General features: G+C 46.9%; 1 protein-coding gene across 1 annotated transcript in view; it reads left to right on the plus strand.

Moving 5' to 3' along the window:
• Positions 1 to 24,159, plus strand: part of MYT1 (myelin transcription factor 1) — a 56,430-nt gene extending 32,271 nt beyond the window's left edge. Inside the window, exons 8-23 of the mRNA XM_079322058.1 lie at positions 451 to 585; positions 1,927 to 2,017; positions 2,483 to 2,596; positions 4,031 to 4,245; positions 6,751 to 6,956; positions 7,844 to 8,113; positions 8,832 to 8,986; positions 10,886 to 10,948; positions 11,163 to 11,231; positions 15,083 to 15,145; positions 15,727 to 15,810; positions 20,095 to 20,316; positions 20,986 to 21,077; positions 21,943 to 22,046; positions 22,145 to 22,288; positions 23,890 to 24,159. Coding sequence (XP_079178184.1) covers positions 451 to 585; positions 1,927 to 2,017; positions 2,483 to 2,596; positions 4,031 to 4,245; positions 6,751 to 6,956; positions 7,844 to 8,113; positions 8,832 to 8,986; positions 10,886 to 10,948; positions 11,163 to 11,231; positions 15,083 to 15,145; positions 15,727 to 15,810; positions 20,095 to 20,316; positions 20,986 to 21,077; positions 21,943 to 22,046; positions 22,145 to 22,288; positions 23,890 to 24,030 — 2,168 coding nt within the window. The 3' untranslated portion in view covers positions 24,031 to 24,159. The remainder of the gene's footprint in view (positions 1 to 450; positions 586 to 1,926; positions 2,018 to 2,482; positions 2,597 to 4,030; positions 4,246 to 6,750; positions 6,957 to 7,843; positions 8,114 to 8,831; positions 8,987 to 10,885; positions 10,949 to 11,162; positions 11,232 to 15,082; positions 15,146 to 15,726; positions 15,811 to 20,094; positions 20,317 to 20,985; positions 21,078 to 21,942; positions 22,047 to 22,144; positions 22,289 to 23,889) is intronic.
• Positions 24,160 to 24,740: the final 581 nt, after the last annotated feature.

A 24,740-nucleotide genomic window follows, 5' to 3' on the forward strand; every position in this document is an offset into this window, starting at 1 on the left:
CAGTGAATGCATAAAATTGTGGTGTCCTCTATGCCATCACGAGGGTTCCTCCCTCTGAGCAGAGGAATTGCCTGGCTGAATTGTCAGTTAACCTTGAAAATCTCAGCCTGAGCAGAAGGGCTGGTTAAAATCCAATTGGGTTTTAAAGTAGTGGTTTCTGGCCACAGAAACACGAGGGCAGGGACTTCAGCATTCCCTGGCTGTGAGCCAGGCTGCCTGCTCAGTTGCTGTGAGTATCTCTGTGCTCTGAGCTGTGTTAGTTCCTCAAATCACTTTGCCAATTTCAATTTTCGAGATTCCAGTGCTGTGCTTCCAACTCCAGGAGAAAAACCTCCAGACCCTGCTTGACTGGAAGGATGGAGAGAAGCATCTTCAGCACTTCTTTCCACTTTTCTCCCTCCAAATCCACTAAAAACCTGCTTCCCTCTGCCCTTTCCCCACAATCCTTAGATCCTTCAAGACCTGAGAAGCGAGAAATCAAATGTCCAACTCCTGGCTGCGATGGGACTGGACACGTCACGGGGCTTTACCCTCACCACCGCAGCCTCTCCGGCTGTCCGCACAAGGACAGGATCCCCCCCGAGAGTGAGTACAAGTGGCACACCAAGGGCTGCTTCAGTCACTCTGGAGCCTAATTTTTGTGGGGGAATTTCTCAAATGATTTGAATTTTATGACTGAATCCCTAGAATGAGTCTGATGTTGTTCGTTGGAGCATAACAAGAGTTTTTGGCAAGGGATGGTGCTTTTCCAAGTTGATCCTGAATGCTGTTATCCACCAAAGTGTTATCAGTAATCACAGGAAACATGGTGGGGATTTACTTGCAAGTCCTGTACTTCTTAAAGGATTTTTAGCACCATCCTGTGGAGAATAAGATCCCATCTCTGAAAATCAGAGAGGGGCTTTAAAAACATCTGCCCACCTCCAGAGGTGTGTTAAGCAATGCCCATATTTACACTGGAAGTTGCATATTTTTCCTACTTCAGGACATCACGCTGGGAAAAATTCTTCCTTGCTGTCCAAAAATGCTGCCGTGTAAAAAAAAGAGGAGTGATTCAGGATGTCCAGGATTGCTGAGTCTCCTGGGCCCTAGCCACGGCAAAATTCCCAAAGTGCTATAACAAGATTCACCTATTCTACAGAAAATATTTATCATCCTCATAACAGATTTTTGTATATACATGTGCACAGAGAGAGATTGTATTTCCACCTCTCTACCAGCATCCTAAATAGCTTTCTGAGTACAGATACATAAAAAATCAATGTTGTACGTTTATGATAATGGCATAATAGACCAAAAGAAAGAGGAGCCCTTCCTTATCAGTAATTTCAAAGGTTGCAGGCATGACATAAACACAGAACTGGAAGAAACAAGCAGAAAGTACAGTTATCTTCACAGGCTGGAATGCAAGCAAAAATATTAATAAATAACTAACACAAGCTGTGGGCTTTATAAAAGCTTGCAGATCAAATTATTTTCTTTACTTTAAGGTCAGCACTGCAGGAAGCAATAATCCTGAAGATTAAAAATAAAAAAATGAAAATCAAACAAAGACTGGTCCTAAGGATAAAAGCAGAGCTACGACTTCAATCACTTAAAACTACCTGAAACTGGAGACCTGGTTCCAATGCAGGAGTGAGGAGGAGGGGCTGGATGGGGGGAACTGGATTGCAATCAGAAATTGAGGAGAAGGCCCAGGCTCTGTGCAGAGATGCTAATCTAGCGCTGACCTGGACACTGCTGCCTTGTAAATCTTTTATTTTTCCCTCTGCAAACTCTAATTACAGCATTTCAACTCCCTGATTTCCAACCAGCGTACAAGGCTTGATGATTTTTTTTCTTTTTTTTTTTTTCTTTTTCTCTCTGATTTTTATTAAGTTGTTTTTCTTTCCCTTCCCTTCTCCCCTTCCCCTTCTGGCTCTGAAGTCCTGGCGATGCACGAGAACGTGTTGAAATGCCCCACGCCCGGGTGTACAGGACAGGGTCACGTCAACAGCAACCGCAACACGCACAGGAGGTACCAGCTTTGCCTTGTTACACGGGGTGGCACCACGGGGAATGGCTCCAAAACGACAGAGGACAGGGTTGGATTGGAAGGAATTCTTCCCTGTGTGAGTGGTGAGGCCCTGGTAGAGGTTGCTCCATCCCTGGCAGTGCTCAAGGCTGGGTTGGATGGGGTTTGGAGCAACCAGGGAGAGTAGAAGGTGTCCCTGTTCATGGCAGGGGGGGTGGGATGAGTTGAGCTTTAAGGTTCTTTCCAACCCAAGACATTCTACAATCCATGACTCCATGATTCTGTGTTGATGAGGTGAAAGGTGAATTTGTCCTATTGTTTGTTCAGTGTGGAGGAAGCAAACATTTTTCTCACAGGCTCGATGTAGCTCTGGGTGTATGAAATGAAGGTTTTTGTGCTCATTCCTCATGCTTGGTTTCCTTGTCTCTTTTTCTTCTCCTACAAAAAAACCCCAACCAAATCCCACAGTTTATCTGGGTGCCCCATTGCTGCTGCTGAAAAATTAGCCAAATCACATGAAAAGCAACAAACCCAGTCTGGTGATCCTGCAAAGACCAGCTCCAATTCTGACCGGATACTCAGGTAAGGGGGAACAGGAAGGCTCAGCTCCATGTCCCCACACTGCCCCAGCCCTCTGCACCCCACCACACTCCAGGAACAGCCACTACCTCTCCCTCCAGCTGTATCTTGATACTGCTCAGTCCTGTTATTATGATCATAGGTCTTGCCAAGGTGGGGAGATATTTAATTGATGATCCCAGGGAGAGCATTGAGGACAATGAATTGCTTCTGTAGCATCAATTAATGCTGAGGCTACAGGCCAAAGGGTTTTAGCAGTGCAGCAGAAGCACTTGTGCCGATTGCTCCACAGCACAAACTGCCAGCCAGGGCTGGTTATTATATCAGCATTATAAGTAGGGTGGGCTTGGGGAGGGGGAGGAGGAGGAGATTTAGGCTACACACAAATCACTCCATGGCAGTTGTGCATTAAAGTCCACCTGTTTTTCTTCCTTAGCCTGCATGCTTCAGAGGAGAGGAACCTGCTGCTCGTTTCCAAACCAGTCACATTAATTTTGATACTTTTCCTGTCTCTCTCTTCCTGGGAGAAAGGGCTGTCTCCCATTAAGGATGTCCCTGTTAGATGCTGGCTTCCGTAGCTGATGTGATTCATGAGGCTACAGATGGATTGGAATATGGTTGGTTATTTTGCAACGAGAGCAGGATAAAAACCGCGGTGTGAGCCCCGAGCAGCCCTCCCACAAAGGCATCGAGCTCTGATTCATTTATTTATCTGCTCCCCAGGACTGCTGAGCACCCTGGTGCTCCAGCTCTCGCTACTTTGGAAAGGCCATTTAGGGCGATTACTTATTTATTTGCAGCGGAGCCCGCGCTGAGCGCATCACGAGGACGGTCCATGCTCCAAGGAGCTCCCGCTCTGAGGACTCTCTGGTGGAAAGAGGTCACGGGAAGGAGAATAACAATAGGCCATTTATATACAATTTATATGCAAGACAAATTGATTCATGATAGGCAGCCCCGTAGCAGCGGGTCTCTAGGAGGGGCTGAGGCAGGGGAGAAGCCCTGGTGCCTCTGCAATGAACCTGCAGCAGGGAGCTCAGCTGAACTGGGGTCCTCACGCCTTTGTGTGTCACCCTGTGTCACGAGGGTCTCATGAGGGAGTTACTGCACGAGTTTGTTCTCTTCTGGGAAGTGCTGCCACACTATAACAGCCTGCAAGAACATTGTGCTGGATGAGGTTGATGCCTCGACGTTTTGCTTAAAAAGAGAAAAAAAAAAGACGGTGAAAAAGGATAGAAAAATTAAAACTGGAGTCTGAGAGATCCAAATCAGATGCAGACTTGCTGAGGGAGAGCAAAAAGGCTGCCACTGCTTCCTCATCCCCATTAAGCCTTTAGGAACAAGGTGCAGCTGTGCCCCCATTGTGTCCGGTCCCCTCTCAACAGTCACCTCATCAAGGAAAAGAGAAATAATTGCTGTTCATTGTTTCATCCTCAGGCCTATGTGCTTTGTGAAGCAACTGGAGATCCCTCAGTATGGAAGCTACCGGCCCAACATGGTCCCTGCAACCCCCCGGGCCAACCTGGCCAAGGAGCTGGAGAAGTACTCCAAGGTCACCTTCGATTATGCAAGTTTTGATGCTCAGGTTTTTGGCAAACGCATGCTTGCCCCAAAGATTCAGACTAGCGAAACCTCACCTAAAGCCTTTAAATGTAAGTTGGGAGCAGGGATGGACTCGCTTTTTGCATTTTCTGCCTTTCTCAGCATGTTGCAAGGCTCTTGGGGTGGTGGCTTTGGGGTGAAGGGAGAGTCTTGGATCCCCCTGGGATGGGGAGGGATATGCGTGTACCAAGATGAGCACCTTTGATGATGAGGGGAGTCCATGGCTGCTGGGAAAGTTTATTGGGAATAGAGTCTCTTTGGCTGTGGGATGAACTGTGGTGGGAACATTAATCTGAGTGATGTCTCGAGGTGGGATAAGTTACACAGTTGTCCTCAGTTGGTCCCCATTGCTCTGCAGCTCATATCTATTGATCTGGCTTTCCTCATCTAGCTAAATGGATTATAGTTTTCTTCTCTTCCATCTTATATATGACCCACTCCCCCCATTTGTCTTCCCTGCTGTGCTCTGCTCTTCAGCTCTACCTATCGATCACCTACCTCTATCTTCCAGCTCTTTCCTATTGTAGCCACCCACCTCTGCTCTGTTCTGAGGACCTTGCACTGTTATAACTGTGGGTGAAAATGAAATGGCTGAATAAACCCTGAGGGGCCAGGGTGAAAGGGCAAGAGGAACACTGCATAAGGACACAGCCCTTGCAAATATGTTGATACCAACTGCACACCTCAAGACATTCTTTCGAGAGGCAAAAAAAAAAAAAAAAAAAAAAAATAGGAGCTCAGTTTGTAGAAGTCAGCAGCCTCAAGAGGGCTTTCTGTTTGGCTAATCCCACTTCCACAATCCTGCTTAATCCTGATGCAGCTGCTCTCTAAAAAAGTGCTCGTACTTGAAAGCATCCTGGTTGTTGCACTACAATGGGAGCGCCCTTTATTACAGTACTAAATCTGTACAGGATCAGACAATGAAATTGGATGGAGGCCAGAGAGCACAACTGCCACTGTCATCCTGGGTTAGGGCTGATGGAAAAGTAATTTGTTTCCCAGTACAAGTGATTCTCTCACTGAATAGATTGTGTTATTTGCAATATTAGCAAAGAATTTTCAGGGTAATTGTACTGACAAAAATAATTCCAGCAGACCCACTAGGATAATCCTTTCTATTTTTTCTCATCACTTATTTCACTAATTTGCTGATTGCGAGTCTATTAGTGGTAGAAATACTTATGAAATGGAAAAGCATCGCTGAGCCTACGGTGTGAAATTGAAATTGGCATCTCCCAATCCTGGATATTGTCAGGTTGGGTTGGCGGATTCTCGCACCCCGCCTCCAAGACATGGATTAAACTGGACAGGAAAACAAGCAGCCAGACACAAGAATAACCATGTGGGCAAACCTCCAATGAGTTAATCAAAGCGACAGGATGAATATGATTGCCAATCATAGCAGGGAAATCTGCTCCTTTCACTGAGAACTTATTTTAAAGAGATCTTCATCCAGAGGGATTTATATTCCCCCACATGCGTGTGCATAACTCCCATTAATGTCAATATGCATTATATACACACGCAACGAGGAAGAAAGCAGTGCTGGGGAAGATTAGTATTTTATAGTGTCTTATATTACGAGTTTGTAATGGGAATAATGAAATCACTTTGCTCCATGGCTGCATCAACTGAGGTTGGCTTTGTTTTGCCATGATCAGGCCAAATCTTATGAATCTTCCCTGGGTGAGCCTCCCACTGAAGGGAAGACGGTTTCCCCCAGAAAGAACATGGTGGAATGAATTTAGAATTTGAAGATTTTGATAATTGATTCAGAATACAATCCTGTAACTGCTTTAAATCAGATGATTTCCTGTTTGCACCCACTGAATCTACTGAGGGCTCCTAAATGGCATCAGCTTCAAGTTTTATCAATAGGGAATTATTTGTTATTATTAGGGAAAGTTTTATTGTTTGTCGACCCTGAGAAATAATTTAATTTCACAGTGTCTGAATAAAAATTGCATCACCAGGCTGGCTTTGCTGCTGCTGAGACATACAGGAGCAGAGCAGCAGCGTGGCTATGTGCAGCTGTGCAATAAATCCTGTTACTCTGGCATATTTAAATGATATGTCAGCTGTCAGAAAATCCATATTTCACCAGTGTCATCCTTGGAAGCTCGTATTTTATCACCATGTTTTTTTTGTTAATGGAATTTTATAAATTTCAAGTTTTCAAACATGTTACTAGAAATCTCCCTGTAATGCAGCCCTGGAGATATGTTATGGACAGAGTAAGACAATAAAAAAAAGAGCCAGGAAGCTTCTCTATGCTTCTCCTTTAACTGCTTTACTGAGGAGCAGCTCTAATGAAGAAAAGCACTTGTGTTTTGGGTATTGATGGCAGAGTCAGTTCAGGAATTAACCTTTCACACTAAGCACAAGCTGCAGCCAGCACTGCTCCTGTTGCACGTCCCAGGCAACAAACCATCCCCTGGATCGGGAATAAGCCCAGGAACCGGGCATACATTAACCATGTCACACCGACTTAACCTTTCCCTGCTGCTTACACATTAGCCTTGTGTTCTTCCTTCTCTTTTTTTTTTTTATTCCAGCCAAACCTTTTCCAAAGGCCTCTTCCCCCAGCCACAGCCCCTCCAGCAGTTACGTGAAGAGCACTTCATCTTCCTCCACAGGCTTCGACTACTCCCACGAGGCGGAGGCTGCGCACATGGCGGCCACCGCCATCCTCAACCTCTCCACCCGCTGCTGGGAGATGCCCGAGAACCTCAGCACCAAGCAGCAAGAGGCCCCTGGCAAGGTGGGTGAATGTGGCCAGGGAACACTGGCCAGGGGCTAAGCTTGAAATTCAGGATGGGAGAAATACCTCGGTTTGCCTTTTGTTTCATTTTGGTTTTTTAAATGTAGAGGGATGCAGGCATTCATGGAAATTCACGTTTTTGGCTCCTGGTTTTGGGTTTGGAGGAGGGAATCTTGGCTCTTGGAGTGATGTGGAGGTGCCTATGTGAGATGAGCATCAATCTCAAGCCAAGTCTTGGGCTGAGACTGGATATTAGGAAAAATTTATGATTTATGGTGGTCAAGCCGTGGAACTGGCTCTGCAGGGCAGTGGTGGAGTCACCATCGCTGGAGGGATTTAAAGGACATGTGGATGTGGCACTTGGGAATGTGGTTTAGTGGTGGGCTTGGCAGTGCTGCGTTAATGTTTGGACTTGATCATCTCAAAGGGCTTTTCTGACCCAAACAACTCTGTAATTTCGTGATTCTCAGAGCTGGTTTCAGTTGTTCCCTGATTCATATCTGATGCCATTTGAAGTTTCCCTATTGTGTCCGGACTGATCTCCAGCTGTTTTCCAGAGGAACACAGGTTTTCCCAAAGTTCCATGGAGCACTCCCAACCTTGGGCAAATGTTTTGGATGCCATGAAGCATAAGTGGCACTAGATGTCTGTGCTCAATCAACTGAGTCAAAATGCCACTCTGCTGGTAGTAGAGGGGTGCCTTTGCATGACACATTCCTGAAATATTTAGGGAAGAGCAACCCTTTTCATTCAGTTCCTCCTACCTGACTGTGGAGAGGATGGGACATGAATACCTGCCCACTGCACTGCACAAAACAAATGGGGGCAAAATCCCCATGGGGACTTCCTGGCAGCTGCTAACATTGGTTGTGTTTCCAACCTTCCAGTCCATGGACATTGAGGTGGATGAAAACGGGACCCTGGACTTGAGTATGAACAAGCACCGCAAACGGGAGAGCACCTTCCCCAGCAGCAGCAGCTGCAGCAGTAGCCCCAGTGTGAAGTCCCCAGACGTATCCCAGCGCCAAAACAGCACCAGTGCCACGAGCAGCACCATGACCTCGCCCCAGTCCAGCCAGACCTCCCGCCAGGATGAGTGGGATGGGCCCATCGACTACACTAAACCAAACCGTCAGCGGGAAGAGGAGCCAGAGGAGGTGAGCAGGGGCTCTTCATGCTGGAAAAACAGCTCAGGGAACATTAAATGTCATGTTTGCCAGCATAGTTCTATTTTTCCTCAGAACCCCAGTTTGTCCTTAGAACTAAGAAAAGAAATATCCCTGGCTTTGTCAGTGCTCTCAGGTATCAGCCAGGGAAAACCAGACAAGAAGCAACTGCTCTTGGATCTGTTGGGATGCCCTTGCAAAGGGAGAACCCACCACTTTGCTGTACTGGGTCTGCAGTGTTTTCTCCATTGCAAATCCTGTCAGCTCCCTTGCAGCAGTGCTGCTTCTGGTGATGTTTTTCAGGATGATTTATATCTGCCATTAGCAGCTACAGCCCTGCATGGCACGGACATTAATCCTGCAGGGGGGAATCCAGCCATGACCCAGCTGGGGTGAGGGTTCTGAGAGCATCACCTGCCTCTCTGCTCATGGGGAGGCTCCTGAGGAAGAGTGTGAGGGGGTTGCACTGATCTTCATCCCTTCAAGACCTTGGGAAAGCCACGTGTAAATCCCTTACAGACATGGTTTACACATTTCTCCTACAAACCCAGGAAGTGACAGGCTGTTGGATCTCCAGGCTGGGTGTCGTGAGGTGCTTGCAGGGGCTCAGGAGTGCTGAGCTAACCCTTAGCTGAGATGGACTTGGGATCTCTTCCCACCACAGCTCAGCAGCAATGAGCACAGCACAACTCTGCCCCTTTCCTTGCAGTCAGAGCCTGCTGCTCGCTCTTTCGCCTCCTCGGAAGCTGATGAGCAAGAAGTGTCAGAGGAGAACTTTGAAGAGAGAAAATATCCAGGTGAAGTTACTTTAACCAACTTCAAGCTGAAATTCCTCTCCAAGGACATCAAGAAAGAGCTGCTCACGTAAGTCCTGCCTTTTTGTCTCTTCCTCCAAAATCTATTAATATGTACTTAGCCAGCATGGTTGGAAACAAAATTAGTAAATACATGTTATAAATAAGAGCTGTAGCTCCCTTTCTTACTGTGATTGACCTTACTCATCCTCCTACAACTGCTGATCAATGAGGCATAATATGTTCTTACATTACTTTGCAGTGGTGAAGGGAAGCTGAGAGATTTGTGTTCTTGGGATTCATAGACAGGATTGTGGGAAACTCCTTTCAGGGCCAGTTTTTCCTGGTATTTTCCTGCAAGAGTGTTTCTGGTATGGTGATGGCAGCTACCCAATGTCCTAAACCTCTGGGATTTTGGGACACTGGCTGATTCTGTGGAGCCAAGAGCACCCAAGGGATGTCAGCACCTCCCTGGAGGGACTGTTGAACACAAGATGTCTCATTGAGAAGACAGGATTTGTTGGTTTAGAGCAGTGGGTCCCAGCATTGTGATACTGCAGGAACACAAACCATGACCTGAGGCTGCAGCACGTTTGCTCTTGTGTTGCACTTTGCATTGGAGAGAGTCCTGGACCCAGCTCAATCTGTCTGTCCATCGTGTGGGTGGAAGCCCAGATCCAGATCTGCCCTATTGGACAGAGTGTGGCTCTGCATCCACAGTGATTCCCACAGGAATGGTTAATGTTTAACAGTTTGAGCCAAACACAGCAGCTTGGACCTGGCTCTGGTCTAGCAGCACGTTGGGATCAGCCTGGAGGCTGTGATGGGGTGTCTCCCCTCCCAGCCATCCCAGCTGTTCCTGGCTCCTTTCCTGTGCATCTGACCCTCCCACACACCACACAGGGAGCTGGTGGCACCGTTTTGCTGATCTCATCCAACTCACTCGTTATCTGCAGGCAGGAGGAGAGGGAGCAGCCAGGCAGGCAGGGATCTGTGGGGCCAGAGCAGCAGCAGCATCTTCCCTAAATGAGCAAAGCTCAGACCAGCTGCCCTAGGGTTTTTTAAAGGGTTTTAAAAAACCCACCAGTGATGTGAACAACAATTTCTGAGCCAAAGCCCTGAAGTCCTCTTGTGCTTTAATTTTATTGTGATGGTAGAGAAATTTCCTAAATGGAAACAGCCCTGGAATAAATAAATGGTGTCATGGGCAGCCCTGAGCCTTCCCTCTCCATTTAATATCCTCGTTCCTCTCTGGCCCAAGGGCTGTAATGAATTAGCTGTAGTTAACTCAGGAGCAGACTGGCCTGCTGTGTCTGATGCTCCGTGTCTTGGTGCAGTTCTTGTGCTCCTTCCAGGCAGGTGCCTCTCACCTGTATCTTCCCATCACCCCCAGGCACAGCCAGAGGTTACTGTCATTTCCTTTCAGCAGCAAACTGTGCTTGCAAGCTTTTCTGTGCAGCTGTAAGTGATGGGAGAAAAAATCATTTCAGAAAGCTGAAATCAGAAGCACCTTATTCAGATCTGAAATCTGAACAAGAGGATTCCTGCAGCCAGAGCTTCAGTGTTGCAGGAATCATCCAACCTGGCAGCAGCAGCCAGGGGTGGCCACATCTGCCAGGCTGCTGCCAGTCCCACACTGCCACCAAACCCTCCCATCAGCTAAGGGTTTTAAACACTTTATTTGCCCTTGTCACCGTTTTTTTTTTTAAATTGCGTTTTTAGGATCCTTATGATCTTTCAGAATAAAAGGGGAGGAAGGGGAGCTGAAAGGGAAACACCTGGTTTATATCCATGCAAACACAGAAACACACACCAAGATCTGATGGAGGGGGCTGGTGTCAGGGTCTGGCAGCAGGGCTGGGCTGAGATGCCCCAGACAGACCCTGAGGGGGCTCTGCCCACCCGTGGGTCTTGGGGAATCCGTTCCTTTCCCACACTTATGCTCTTTGTTGTTGTTGTTGTTGCCCAGTTGCCCAACCCCAGGCTGTGATGGCAGTGGACACATAACGGGGAACTATGCCTCTCACCGCAGGTGGGTCGAGGTTTTTTCCATGGTTTGAACTTTAAAAGCAACTTCTTTTTCTTTTGGTATACTTTGTGACCATGTGGATAGTTTGGTTCTGTTTCCTTCTGTTGCCCCTCTCCCTCCCCATGCCCCAGCCCAGCCCTTTTTCTTTTTCCTTTTTTTTTTTTTTTTTTTTTTTTTTTTTTTTGCTTATCCAGATATTCCATCTCTTCTCTTTCAGCCTTTCTGGTTGTCCTCTTGCTGACAAGAGCCTCAGAAACCTCATGGCTGCCCACTCTGCTGACCTCAAGTATGTTTGCGCTCAACTTGGAACTCCTTTTTTTGCTTTATTTCCACCCTTTTTTTCTCTCTTCTCCCTTCCTGCCCCCCACACCTCTTGCTCTGCTTTTGCTTTTCCATCCCCTCCCTTCTCCTTCCAAAGAGCTGATCAAAACCTGCCTGTGAGGAGCTCTGGTGGAGTCCAGCTTCCAGCTGCTGTGATGAAGAGGCAATGGCCTGGAGGAAGGATAATTTTGGGGAGGGGGTTGATGGCAATGATTGGAAATAACCTGGATGCCTGGCAGGTTTCTCTGGGCACTGTAGACATGTAATTTTCTTTTTCACTTGGCATCTTTTCCCAAGCTCTTGTTGCCTAGTGTGGGCCATAACCCTTTTTATTTAACATTTTTGTCCATCTTAAATAATCCAAAGCCTGGAATTATTTTTGGTTAGAGACACAGCTGGGAACTCATCACCAGCCCACAGCCAAGCCAACTCTTTTGGAGAACCTGGGGTGCTATTTTTATTCTACTTTTTAGGGGCTGTTTGGGATGTAGTGAGAGAGGTTTCTCTTCATTTCCATGATTTGTGAGGGAATGAAGGAGGGAGGGAAAAAATGCTTGGTGAGGACACATCCTGAGCCAGTGATCAAGGGCTCACAGAAATCCAATTCCCCATTTCTGTTTCTGAAGGGAGGAACCTGCTTTTGACATCTTGGTTCAGGTATCTTCCTCTGAATCCCATATTCAGCTTTGCTGCTGTCTTCTCCAAACTCCTGCCTTGCAGTAGGAGCTTATTCTTCACAGGTGGTTTTCCCAAACGCTCTCTTAGGTTGCTCTTCCTAAAGAAAGGTGAAATTGTATTTAGTTGGGAACACTGGGGAGACCCCAACCCTCTGCACCCAGTCTGCATCTCTGGGGTGAAGCCCATTGTGAATTGTTTTCCATCATCTCTTTCATGGGCCCAGCCTAACCTTGTAGGCTGAGCCTCCTCAGAGTTCCCAGCTTTGCTGAATCCAGTTTTTGGATCATTCAGACACTGAGATATTCATAACTACAACTGAGGAGCCTCCACTGAGAGTAAAGCCTCATTAAGAGCTTCACACTGCACAGGGTCATAATGTAAAAAAGCCAAAATGCTGTGCCCTGTGTGCAATCAGGGGTTTCTGGAGCCACAGGGGAGCCCCACTGGTCACTAAGGTCATTGGAAAAGTCCCAAATCCTTCTGTGGTGGCTCCTGGACTTCTCTGTGCCCCACCACCAGTGTGGGGCTGGTGCCAGGAAAAGTGTTAGTTAACCACCTGCTCCTTATCACAGAGGTGACAAAGTGGCAGGATTAGCTGATATTAATAGAATTTGCTGGTGGATGGCAAGGACTGCTGTGATTAGTGCTAAGTACACTTAATCACACACTATACATACACAGGTTTTGAAAGGACCTCTTCAAAGAGCTTTGCTGAGCTGGTGTTTCTCCAACAGTTTGAAAGAATTGCCAAGTGATCAGACAATTGGTGTTACAGATACTAAAAGCTCTCAGGAGCAGTGACCATTCCCAGTAAGGGCCAGGAAAAAAGCAAATCCCTGGTGCTCATCCCTGAGACTGAGCATGGTATCCAGCCTGGCTTGCAGCACCCTGTGCTCCCCTCTGGCACCCAATGTCAGGGATTTTTATCAAAGTACTGTGTAAAAAAGGAGACTTCTGGCACCAAACGAGCTTGTTAATATTATTTCCTCAAATACTACTTTTTTTTTTCTATGTCCTGATGAGGATGGGAGCAGAAGAGGGAGGAAGGGATTTTGAGATATTATAGATTGTACAGTCATAGCTTTTCAGAGCTCCAGATAAGACCATGTCAGTGTTTCTATTATAAATTCTATTTCAGGGGTTAATATCCCTGATATAAAAAAAAATAGCTCCAGGCTGGAACATGCAATAAAAGGTCTCTGTTGGTATGATTTGTCTCCAGATAATTAAAAATAAAAATCAAATTACTTCTCTCTCCTCCTTAAAAATCCTGAAAGGAAAAAAGAGTTTAGTGTTAGGGTTTTCATAATTTGCTCCCACCCTGAAGCTAGAACAACTGAGAAACAGTTTTGCTTTCTACTGTAACAGTGTAGAGCTGGGGAATATCACAGTCATGTGCCAAATCTGTAATTTCTAAATGAATTGAAGAATTTGCACCCTCACTGAGGTCCTGCTGGATGTGTCCTGCTCTTACTGCACCAGACCTATGTGCACTTATGCTTTCCTGGCTCTGAGCCTCCCTGCTACCCCTCTAGAAGCAGGACATGTCCCTGCTCTCCTACCCAAGGTGAGGTGACAATTTTTTTTGCCAATGGAGATTATTCAGTGACCTGCAAATGCCAAGGTCTCCCTCAGAGCTGCTGCAAATAGGAAAATTTTGATATTTTCTGAACAAAGAAAAAGAAGATTAAAAAAAAAAAAAGGTGTTTTCCAAACTGCCAACTGTGGGAACCTTTGCTGCACTGACTCTCAGGGAGCAGAGCATCTGTGTAGAATCACAGAATAATTTGGTTTAGAAGGGACCTTAAAGGCCAAACCCCCTGCAGTGAGCAGGGACATCTTCAGCTACACCAGGCTGCTCAGAGCTCTGTCCAGCTTCAGGGGTGGCATCTAGGAAAGGATCTTGCCTTTCCCAAGGATCCTCAGGGGCTGCCTGTGCATCACCACATCTCCATCATTTCAGTGGCACCAACCCCTGCCCTGCTGTGGGTACCAGCCCCTCATCAAACAGGCACTGGTGGCTTTCAAAATAGGGGTTTTTGGAGAAAGTGGGGACACCAAAAGCCCTTTCCCCACGAGAATGGGCTCTGGTGGGTGTGCCCTGAGCTTTGCTGGCTCTGCTCGGGAGGAGCAGCTGAGCATCTCCCCTGGTCCAGTGGCAGCACTGTGGCTTTATCCCCACACCCCTCCCCAGCCCTCATCTCTTGGCTCAGAAAGCCCTGGCTCACTGGCAGGCTGGTGTGCACATCCTCTGAGCATTCCTCCTCTCTTCCTCCTCCCCATGACCATTTTTCTGTCCCCACAGCCCAGAGCAGATCTTTGTGCTGCTCTTCCCATCCCGAGCCCTGCTGGCTCCAGCCCTCAGTGATGTGGGGCTCAACTCAGGCTTTGTGCAGCTTTGGGGGTCCCAGAGCCATCCCAGCCTTTGCTGGATGCTCACCTGGCAGCCCAGGGCTGTGGATGTGCCTCAGGGGTCACTGTGTAAGGCAGTGCTGACCCCTCACAGGCTGTCCCCCTGCTGACTCCCTGTCCCCTGCCCTTGCTGGTGTGTCAGGGCTGGCCTGACCTTTTCCCTCCTGTTTCTCCATCATTTTCCATCAGAAGTGTTGGCCAGTTTTGCACTCTGCAGACCCTCCTGCCATGGGCTGCCTGTTTCCCCTCCCTGAGATTATTCTCCCCAAGTCACCATTCCTGAGCAAAAACCTTCTGCTGGTGGTGGCCATGGTGGCCCTGCTGTCCAGAGCTGCCAAATTTCTGGGTTCTTGTCTCTGCTTGGGTCCATCATGCTGGCCCTGGATGGCCCCTGCTGTCTCCTTATGCCTCCCTCAAGATGACAAACACTCCTGGAGGGGTGTTTTAGTCTTTATCAGCTCCTGTGATGACACCTGTGTCCCCTCATGGGAGAGCAGCCCCTCACTGTGCCCCCAACATCCCAGAGTTGTTCCTCTCCAATGTCACATCCTGCATTGACTTCAGTGCCACAGATATTCCAGACCAAATCTTGTCCTTGCAGAGGGGGAAAGGGCAGGAAGGAACAACCTGCTGCTGTGCCCAGATTTCTCTTTGAGCAGAGCTGTCACAGAGTGTCCATCCCCTGCCCCATCCCCAGGCTAACCTGAGCCTCCCTTGCCTCTGCAGGTGCCCTACTCCTGGTTGTGATGGCTCTGGTCACATAACAGGAAATTATGCATCACATAGAAGGTAAGATCTCCCTTAAATTATTTTCTCTCTAGCCTCTTTCTGTGTTGCTTTCTTTTTTTTTTTTTTTTTTCCCTGCAGTGGGCAGAGTTGTAAAGTTCTGAATAAAACATTAATGTTACTGACAACTGAAGCCTATTTTCATCTCTTTAATCTGACTTCTTTTTTTTTTTTTTCTGATGTTTCCAGCATCTGATTAGAAGCTCCTTTCAAGAGAATAAAAGACAAAGGGTCAGATTTTAGCTGATGCAATGTTCCTGTTAATATTGCTACCTATTTATGACTTCTATTATCACTTTAGAACATTAATAGCAGAGATCTGAGCCTTCTGTTTCAACAATTCCATTAAACATTGCAGGCTGTTAGCAGATATCTTCTTATCTAGACACCATTAATTACTGTCCATCTCCCTCAATTTTTTACTATTTTTTTTCCTCCTGACTTCTCCTCGTGATGTGAAGCTGCAGAACGAGAGAGATCAAAAACACTGTGCCAAATTCAAGGGAAAGATGACTGAAGCAGGGGAATAGCAAATGCAGAGATTCTGCCAGTGAGACAGGCCTTTCTTCTCTTTTTAACCACAGTCTGTCAGGCTGCCCTCGTGCCAAGAAAAGTGGGATCAAGATCACCCCGACAAAGGATGATAAAGAAGACCCAGAGCTGATGAAGTAAGTCTGGAAATAACTCCTGACAGAGCTTGTCACTCCATCCACTTGGCCTCACACAGATTCACGTGGGGGATCAGCACCCACCCCACACCCCCCTCACTCACTCTGCCTTGAGCATCCTCCACCAGAGCTCTTTGCTGTGTTTTGGTGCTGCAGTTTTGATATTTGATGGAAAAAATTGGGTGGTAAAATTGGCAGGTAATGGTGCAGTTTTCTTGCAGATGTGAAAGGTGGGTTGGTAGAGCACCAACAGTTTCTCTGCTACCTGTACTTTATATAATTCCTGGAAAACCACACCAGTGCTGTAAATGAGGGTAAAACACCACAGTGAAGCCAAACATTGCAGGTTTTTGGGAAGCAGAGGGCTGGCAAGGGCTGATGGACTGGGTTAACTGCCAGGAGCACTGCAGAAGTAGAAACCACCCAGAAACCACTGAGTTGGGTCAGGATCTGTAACCCTGAAGAAACTGTGTTTTGTGGAGTCTTTGCCAGGACAGAATATTCAAAGTGCACTGAAAAAACCTCTCTCTGCTGCCTCAGGCTGAAGTTTTCAAAACATCCCAGGGGGTTTATTCCTGTGGGGAATAGAGATTTGAAATTGCTTTGTCCACCTCAGGAGTTTTCATGAGCTGTGAAATTCATTTGTCCTGACTTTTAGCAAGTCTGAGCATCACAGGCTCAGCATGTGGGGTCTGGGATCTGTATCTCCTTACACAGCTTACAGGACATAAAAGACAGCACTGACAACAGGACCCCATTTTTATTTTTATTTTTTTTTTGTTACCTCAGAGCATCTCCAGCCTTTCTGAAGCCTGTACACTCACCCAGCAAGTGCAGGTGGAAGGGGATAAAAGGAAATATGGAAAAAATTATCAACCACTTCCAAGAGTTTCTGGGTGTCCAAACCCCTTTGGCCCAGCAGAGTGTCTCCAAATGGATCTTTTTAAAATTCCATGTGCCCAGGTTTTGGTCTGGAGCAGAGGCTGAGCCAAAGTGGGACCCAGTGGGGGTGGAAGAACCCTGCAGGGGCTGTGGGAAGCTGGGATGTGCCTGCTGGGGGGGAAGGACCTTTCAGAAAAAGATGGTATTTGAGCCATCTGCTCTGTTCTTCCTCCTCAGTCTACAGGAAGGAAAGCCTCCCAGTTAAATGAGCCGTGTGATAATTAGCAGGAGTTTGCAGAGTTTATTAAAAATTAAGCAACCTACTCGAGAATCTGCAGGAAAAAAGCCTCTTTTGGCTCAAATACACTGAATTGCTGGTGGTGTTGCAGTGCTGTGCCATTAAGCAGTGACACAGGGAAGGAAAGGGCAGGCAGCAAACTGGGGATGTGCAGCTGCTGGCTGCTGTAGCTTTGCTCATTGGAGCCCCATTTGGGAGGTGACCCCTCCCCATGGTTTCCCCAGGGACACTGCCCTGTGGGGCTGGGGAAGCTGAGGTTTTACTCATTTGTGCCTTCCCCATTGAGGGCAGGACAGGGCAGGAATGTGCAAGCAGTTTCCCCAATGTGGTTTCTCTGCACAGAAATCACTTCCCAGTGTGAGGAGAAAGGAGTTTTTATTTTGGCTGTTTTGTTATGGGGAACATGGGGTGGGCAGGCAGGACACCCACAGCAGAGTGAGGGTCCCCAGCAGCATCCTCACCAGGGGCTGGGCTTCTCCTAGTCCACCCTAAAGATGCAAACACTGGGAGATAAAGTTGCAATAAATAATATAATTGTTTGGGTTGGATCTTAAATCTCACCTCATTCCAACCCTCTGCCATGGGGTGGGACACCTTCCACCTGATTTCTCAAAGACCCACCCAGCCTGGCCTTGGACACTTCCAGGGGTGGAGCATCCATAGATTCTGTGGGTTCCAGGCTCCAAATGGGATTGGAGCATCACTAGACCTGAATTTTCTGACTCCTAGAAAGCTGGTGTCATCCACCCCCAGACAGGTGTTGGTAGGGCTATGGACATGGGTGCAGGAAATGTGGGATGGGCTGTGAGGGTCTCTGCAGAAGGAGATGAAGGCATTCCCTAACACCCCATAGCCCAGACAGCAACCCCCCATTCTTCCAGTAGAGCCAGGAGGAGCAGAAGCTCCTCTGAATGTGCAAAGCAAAGTGGCACAGCAGTCCCTGGCTGGTGCCTTCCCCCAGCCATGCAAGTTTGTCCCACCACCCACAGCAAGGTGTGCCTGGTCTGGCTTTGTGTTAAGGAGCTTTGGCTCTAAATCCTTCCTCTGTCTGCCTCGAGCTCTGCTTGGAACCCGGCCGAGCTTTGCACATCATCACCGAGGAGAAAGTCATTTAGTCCCTGTTGTTTGTGCTGCTCATCCCTCAAGTAATTTGCTGCAGACGTGCTTGAACAGATCACCTCAGCCTTCAGCCCAGCCCACAGGGTGGGAGCATCCACAGGTGTCTAATTGATCAAACACTACTGGTGCTCCCATTAAATAATAATAATATAAAAAAAACCCCAACTTTAAAATATGTCCAAGACAGCTGTTTTGCACAATAAGGCTCTGGTTTATTTTTTAACAGTGAAAATGTAATAAAAGTTAAATTAACGGTGTAAAATATGTAATGGTTGGGCTGTAATGGCTGCATATGAAATGCTGGGGTTAGTCTCTTTCTCTCTTGCTCTTCCCCCCCCCCCCTCTCCCCCTTCTCCTTTTCCTCCTGAGGATTCAGTAATTTGCTCGTGATCATATAAAAGCAATGATGTTATGAATTTACTGAGGATCCTGCTGGCAGGGATATTATAAGTGAATTGTGCTGCATTTGCAGCTGATTAAAATCGAGATCAGCATTTTTCAAATTATCTTGGGAAAAGGCTGGGTGTAGGGCCCCCCTTTTGCTGTCATCTCCCTTTTGTGTGGAATGTAAACAATCAGGGCAATAATTTCTGCGGTGAAACGCAGCTTGTGATTTTCAGGAGCAGCTCAGCGAATGCTTTTGCTGGAGAGCCTCAAAGTCCCTAATTGCTTCCAAACCGAGGACATGGGGGTTATTTTTGTCATTTCTTACCTCCTTCCACCTCCCTTATTTTTGAGTAACCTCCCTTGAGTAATAAACTTTTAACTGTGTTTATAATTGACAAGCATTTTAAAAACAAATGCAAACCACAGCAGAAACCTTGATAGATACACTGGGCTTGTAGGATGGCTGGATTTAGGGAGAGTGCCATTAGGGGAGGAGGGAGGAAAGAGATGCCTTTTAGAGAGTCACTCGTGTGCTTGGCAGCAGCACGGGCTGTGTTGGTGCTTCCACAAGGCTCCTCACAGCTCCTGTGTGTTTCAATGGCCATAAAGAGGCAGAAGTCTGGTAAGGGCAGGGCTCATGTGCTGCCTTGATGGTAATTCCCACTTTATCCCCTCGAGAGCGTGGGTTGATCCCCACAGAGAGGCAGGATGTGAGGAGGAGGAGGAGGAGGGGGTAAGTGAGGCCATGCTGTGGCTGCAGGGTGAGTGATGGCTCAGTGGTTTGTGCTGTCTGATGGGATGCAGCACAGCCTGAACAGCTCCTGGCCCAGGGAATGTCTCCTGGCCCCTGTGTCCCCAAGGGCACAGACAGTGCTCCTGTGCTGTGTTGACTGTGCTGGTGCAGGGTGATAAGAGATGAGCCTGGGTTCATCAGCAGTGGCACTGGGCAGAGCCAGCAGTATGTGTGTGATGGTTCAGCCTTGGGGTACAGCAGGATCCCCTGTCAGGCAGCCCAACCTGCCATTTTTGTCCCCAGTGAGGCACCAAATAACTGATTTCTGACACCACTGGGACTTAATTTGCTGTGTGTGATGTGACCTCCACAGGCTTCCCTCCTGCAGAATTCTCCTTGATTCTCTTTGCCTCTTTTGAAGGAGCAGCCGTAACTCTTAATTTCCCATCTGCTATTTCCATCAACCAAGCACCTCCCCTGTAAACTCCAGATGAGACCCAAATGCAAATGCTCTCTTCCCAGGCTTCCTCACTCCTACAACTCAACAATTCCCTTACACCTTTACTCCTCCCTCCTGCTCCTTGCTGTTGGTTGTTGTGCTGTGACTGTGGGTGATTCCCACAGGTGTCCTATTTTGGGCTGTGTGGGGCTGGGACACATTAACAATTCCCTTACACCTTTACTCCTTCCTTTTGTTCCTTGCTCTTTGTTGCTGTGCTGTGACTGTGGGTGATTCCCACAGGTGTCCTATTTTGGGCTGCATGGGGCTGGCACACATCAACAATTCCCTTACACCTTTACTCCTCCCTCCTGCTCCTTGCTGTTGGTTGCTGTGCTGTGACTGTGGCTGTTTCCCCGTGCCCAGGTGTCCTGTTCCAGGCTGTGTGGGGCTGGGGCACATCAGTGGCAAGTACGCGTCCCACCGCAGCGCCTCCGGCTGCCCGCTGGCAGCTCGCCGGCAGAAGGAAGGGTCGCTCAACGGATCCTCCTTTTCCTGGAAGTCCTTGAAGAATGAAGGCCCAACCTGCCCCACCCCAGGCTGTGATGGTTCTGGCCATGCCAATGGGAGCTTCCTCACTCACAGAAGGTAAATCCTTTTGGTTTTGTTGTGGGCAAACTGAGCTGCCCCAAGGTGCTGCTCCTCGTGCGAGGCACAAGAACTGGTACTGTTGATGCTGAGTTCAGTCAGGTTGAAGTTTACTGGATGGAGAAAATGTGTGGTTGTTTTTAATATTCACAGAATCACAGAATGGCTTGGGTTGGAAGGGACCTTAAAGACCATCTAATTCCAACCCCCTGCCACAGGCAGGGACACCTTCCACTGCACCAGGTTGCTCCAAGACCCATCCAACCTGGCACTGAACTTCCAGCAATGGGGCAGCCACAGCTTCTCTGGGCAGCTCTGCCCTCATGACCCTCACAGGGAAGAATTTCTTCCCAACCTCTAATCTAAATCTCTATTTGCATGCTGAAACAGCCAAGACAGCCAGACTCATGTCACTCTCCTCACCTGGCACATATCCTCTTTTAGGAAGCAATGTGTTTTTAATACTTGCTTGAAGAAAATTGCTCTCACTTTATAAATGGGGCATTTTGTGGCATTATTCATAAAGCAATTTCCTCTGTACCATAAAAAGCTTTTAGAAGAACTGTCTCGCAGCTTGAATTCCACCAAATGGCACATGCTCTTATGTTGGGAACATAAGCACCTATAAATACTGAGAGTTTATGAAACCCATTTTTACTTGTTTTTCAGTTTGTCAGGGTGTCCAAGAGCTACTTTTGCTGGGAAGAAAGGAAAACTCTCAGGGGATGAAATTCTCAACACAAAATTCAAGACCAGCGATGGTAGGTTTTTCACTCCTTTGCCTGGCAGGTGTGCCAGGGTCTTGAGCCCATAGATCTTTTTCTTTTTTGACTGGGAAAGTTTCAGCTGAAATCTGGGCACACATTTTGAGGGCATCATATTTTGAACACCCATTCCTTGGGTTTTATGGGTGTTCTTGGTAGCATGGTAATGGTCCCACTCCTTGAGTGACACATTTTAAGGGAGAAACAATAAAGAAGGTAAAAGAAGTAATGCTGATTTTCAGATTCTTTCCCCCCCTATATTCACTGGCATTTTTACAAATCCTTTGCAGTCTTTCAGCAATTTTCACCTATTCAGGGCTTTTAATACTGAGATATTTCTGGATCTGGAATTTTGTTGGCGATGGCACTTTGCATTTCCAGTGCTATTACTGAGCTTTCTGTGGTATTTGACAAGGTTCAAGCATTGAACTTGAATACTTAGATAGTTTGGAACCTATAAATACCTGCACTCTTCCAGAAATACTGCTTTATTTTATGGACCTTGTAATTTCTCATCAAGACATGCATTAGTTTTTTAAATGGCATCTTTCCAAACTCAGGATTAGAGAGAGTGACATGATTGTTCAGGACAATCAACCTTGCTGGGTGTGGGGATGTGTTGGACTCCAAGTGCTCTGCTGTCCTTTGCTTTTGCATTTACATATTGACCCGTTCAAGTATCATTGAACTGTGATGACAAAAATATTAATCATAAATAAAATAGAAAGAAAAAGGCAGGTGAGAGGTACATCCTGTAAAAGCCAAGGTAAGGACAGTGCAGCAGGATGGGCTCAGCAGAAAACTCAACACTTTTGCTTTCCCCAAGAGCATTTGTTGACTGCCTGTGACCTTCTCTCTGCAGTTCTGGAGAACGATGAGGAGATCAAGCAGCTGAACAAGGAGATCAGTGAGCTGAACGAGTCCAACTCGGAGATGGAAGCAGCCATGGTGAAACTCCAGTCCCAGGTTTGTGTCCTTGGCTGTGCATTCAAGCCCAGGGCTGCAGGGTGTTGGTGGGTGCCACTGGTGAGGGCTCTAACCCTGCCGTGCTCCTTGCCCCACAGATCTCCACCATGGAGAAGAACCTGAAGAACATTGAGGAGGAAAACAAAATCATAGAGGAGCAAAACGAAGCCCTGTTCCTGGAGCTCTCAGGGTTGAGCCAGGCTCTCATCCAAAGTCTTGCCAATATCCGCCTTCCGCACATGGTAAGGACCTTGGACAGTGCCCAGCCCAAGCTGGTGTCATCGAGGGGGATGTGCAAATCCAATCCATGATAAGGCTTTTTCACAATTAGAGAGGGGAGAATTTCTTTCCATACACCTATGTGTCCTTTATAAGATCAGTTCTTTTCCCTTATCTCTGAAGCTTGCATTTTATATCTCCCTTTTGTTGTCATTTTCTGCTGATCTCCCTTTTTATCTATTGTTCTGTCTCATTACATCTGGGAGCACTATCACAAAATAGGAAACTTTATCAAGGGCACCCAGTGCCTTTTAGGCTAAGACAGCACAAGCAGAGATCAGGAGGGATTGGATTTCAACGTCAGAAAGATCTTAGAGCTCCTATTATAATGCAGGTAGTTTCAATTCAGTTTTGAATAGCTGGCAGCTAAAGAATAGCATTCTTAAAGAGAGTGTATTTTGTTTAATTTAACAAGGTCTAACAGCCCACAGCATGTAACCATAGAGTTACTGAGAAATGAAAAGACTGCATTAAAATAGTAAAACCACAAAAGGCTATTAATTACCTTCTCTCTATTCCCAGGAATGTAATTACTGTTGTCAAAACCAGGTGTGTGGAGGTGGGGCTCATGTTGTTGAGGAAGCTGTCCTCTTACAACTCATAAAGACCATTGCAATGATCAGAGGAATGAGCGTTTGATTTTTTTTTCCTATCCTTTTTTCCCTTTTTTTTTTTTTTTTTTTTTTGGGAATCCTTTTCATTGGGGTTTGTATTTAAATTCAGGCTGGTTGGAGACAAGCCATCCTCCAGCAGAGCAGATTTGGATAGTATTCACCCAGCTGCCTAACTGGCAGAAAACCACTTGCTGAGAGCTTTTTTGTAAAGTATTTGACACATAAAGGTCAAATAAACTGTTCAGCAAATATTTTTTCAAGGTTTCAGGCAACTCTAATTAAATGATGCCCATGAGATTTTTATGCTCATTTTATTCCCGTTCTTTTTCTTCCTTCTCCCTCTCTTTTTTCCCCCTCTAAGCCCCGGTTAGATACTTGCAATGCCCCTCAAAAGCAGAAGCTGTGCTGCAGCAGAGAGCTGGGCTGGGCAGCTGTGAGCCCAAGGTGACCCAGCTTTGCCTTTGGTTCCCTCTGTGATGTTTCAGCAGTCCTGTTGTCCTCCAGCCCTTCATTTCCATGCCTCAATTCAGCCTCCAGCCTGCCAGGCTGCCTGCACACACTTAACCTGATGCTGTTAATAGCTCCACAAGGCCAGTGCATAAAATTAAGGACCTGGTTAAGATCTGGTGGGATTAGGGGATGATGAGATTCCTGTAGATGCAGCTCTGCACACAAAAAGGCTTTGATGTGGAGACCTTTGGTCTGTACACACAGAGGATCATGGAATGGTTTGGGTTAGAAGGGACCTTAAAACTCACACTGTTCCAGCCCTCCGCTGTGGGTAAGGACATCTTCCACTAGACCAGGTTTGTCCAAGCCTGACATTGAGCACTTTCAGGAATCCACAACTTCGCTAGGCACTAAAATACACAGATGATATATTGGAAAGACTTTCATCCCCTTCCTGCTCTTCTACTAAAGCTTTTATTATTTTTTTTTTTTGGCTGCAGGAGCCAATTAGTGAGCAGAACTTTGATGCCTATGTGAACACGCTGACAGACATGTACACCAACCAGGAGTGCTACCAGAACCCAGAAAACAAGGACCTGCTGGAGAGCATCAAGCAAGCTGTCAAAGGCATCCAGGTGTAGTGCAGCAGGATGGAGAGCAGCAAGCAAACAGACTGTAAGATGGAACTTCCCCTCCAAGTATTCAGGTTTACAAGTTAGAAAACTAGTTTAAAGAATGAAAAAAAAGAAAAAAAAAAGGACCAAAATGTAACCAAGAGGCCATTTCTGAGACATGGAACTGATCAAACTCAATGTTCTCGTTTACTTAACTTTGGACCTTCTTGAGAAAAGTGGGATTTTTTCTACCTGGACCACGAGGTAGATCAGGATGGAAGGTTAAATTCTCCAGTAGGCTGTGGGGCTTGGTAGCAGGTGAAGAGCAGGCATCTTTCATGAGTTGTTTGCTCTTGCAGAATTGATCCAAGGGTTAAAACATTACAAGAACAGGGTCTTGTCTGATCCAAGACTAGTGTATGACTGGCTTAAACCCTCATGTTGTCTATGGTCGTATGTCCAGATCACCTACTCACACATGAGTTATGTTCTATGTTGCTACAAGTGCTGGAGCTGCAAGCTACCTGTAAATCTGAACCTATGCTGGGCCTCCCAACCCTGAAGTGTTCAGATATCCACTGGGCATGGGAACTCTGAAGTATTATAAAGTAGCTTATTTTTATTTTCTGAAAGAAATCTGAAGAGCAGTTCTGGATCTCCAGTGGAAAGCGCAATGGAAAAAAGGTTCTCAGGGAAGCTTTTGGAGTTTGCAACTACAGTATTCCTTTGTCTGTCTT

Source organism: Erithacus rubecula (genome assembly GCF_903797595.1).
Source record: "Erithacus rubecula genome assembly, chromosome: 18".
Lineage (NCBI taxonomy): Eukaryota > Metazoa > Chordata > Aves > Passeriformes > Muscicapidae > Erithacus > Erithacus rubecula.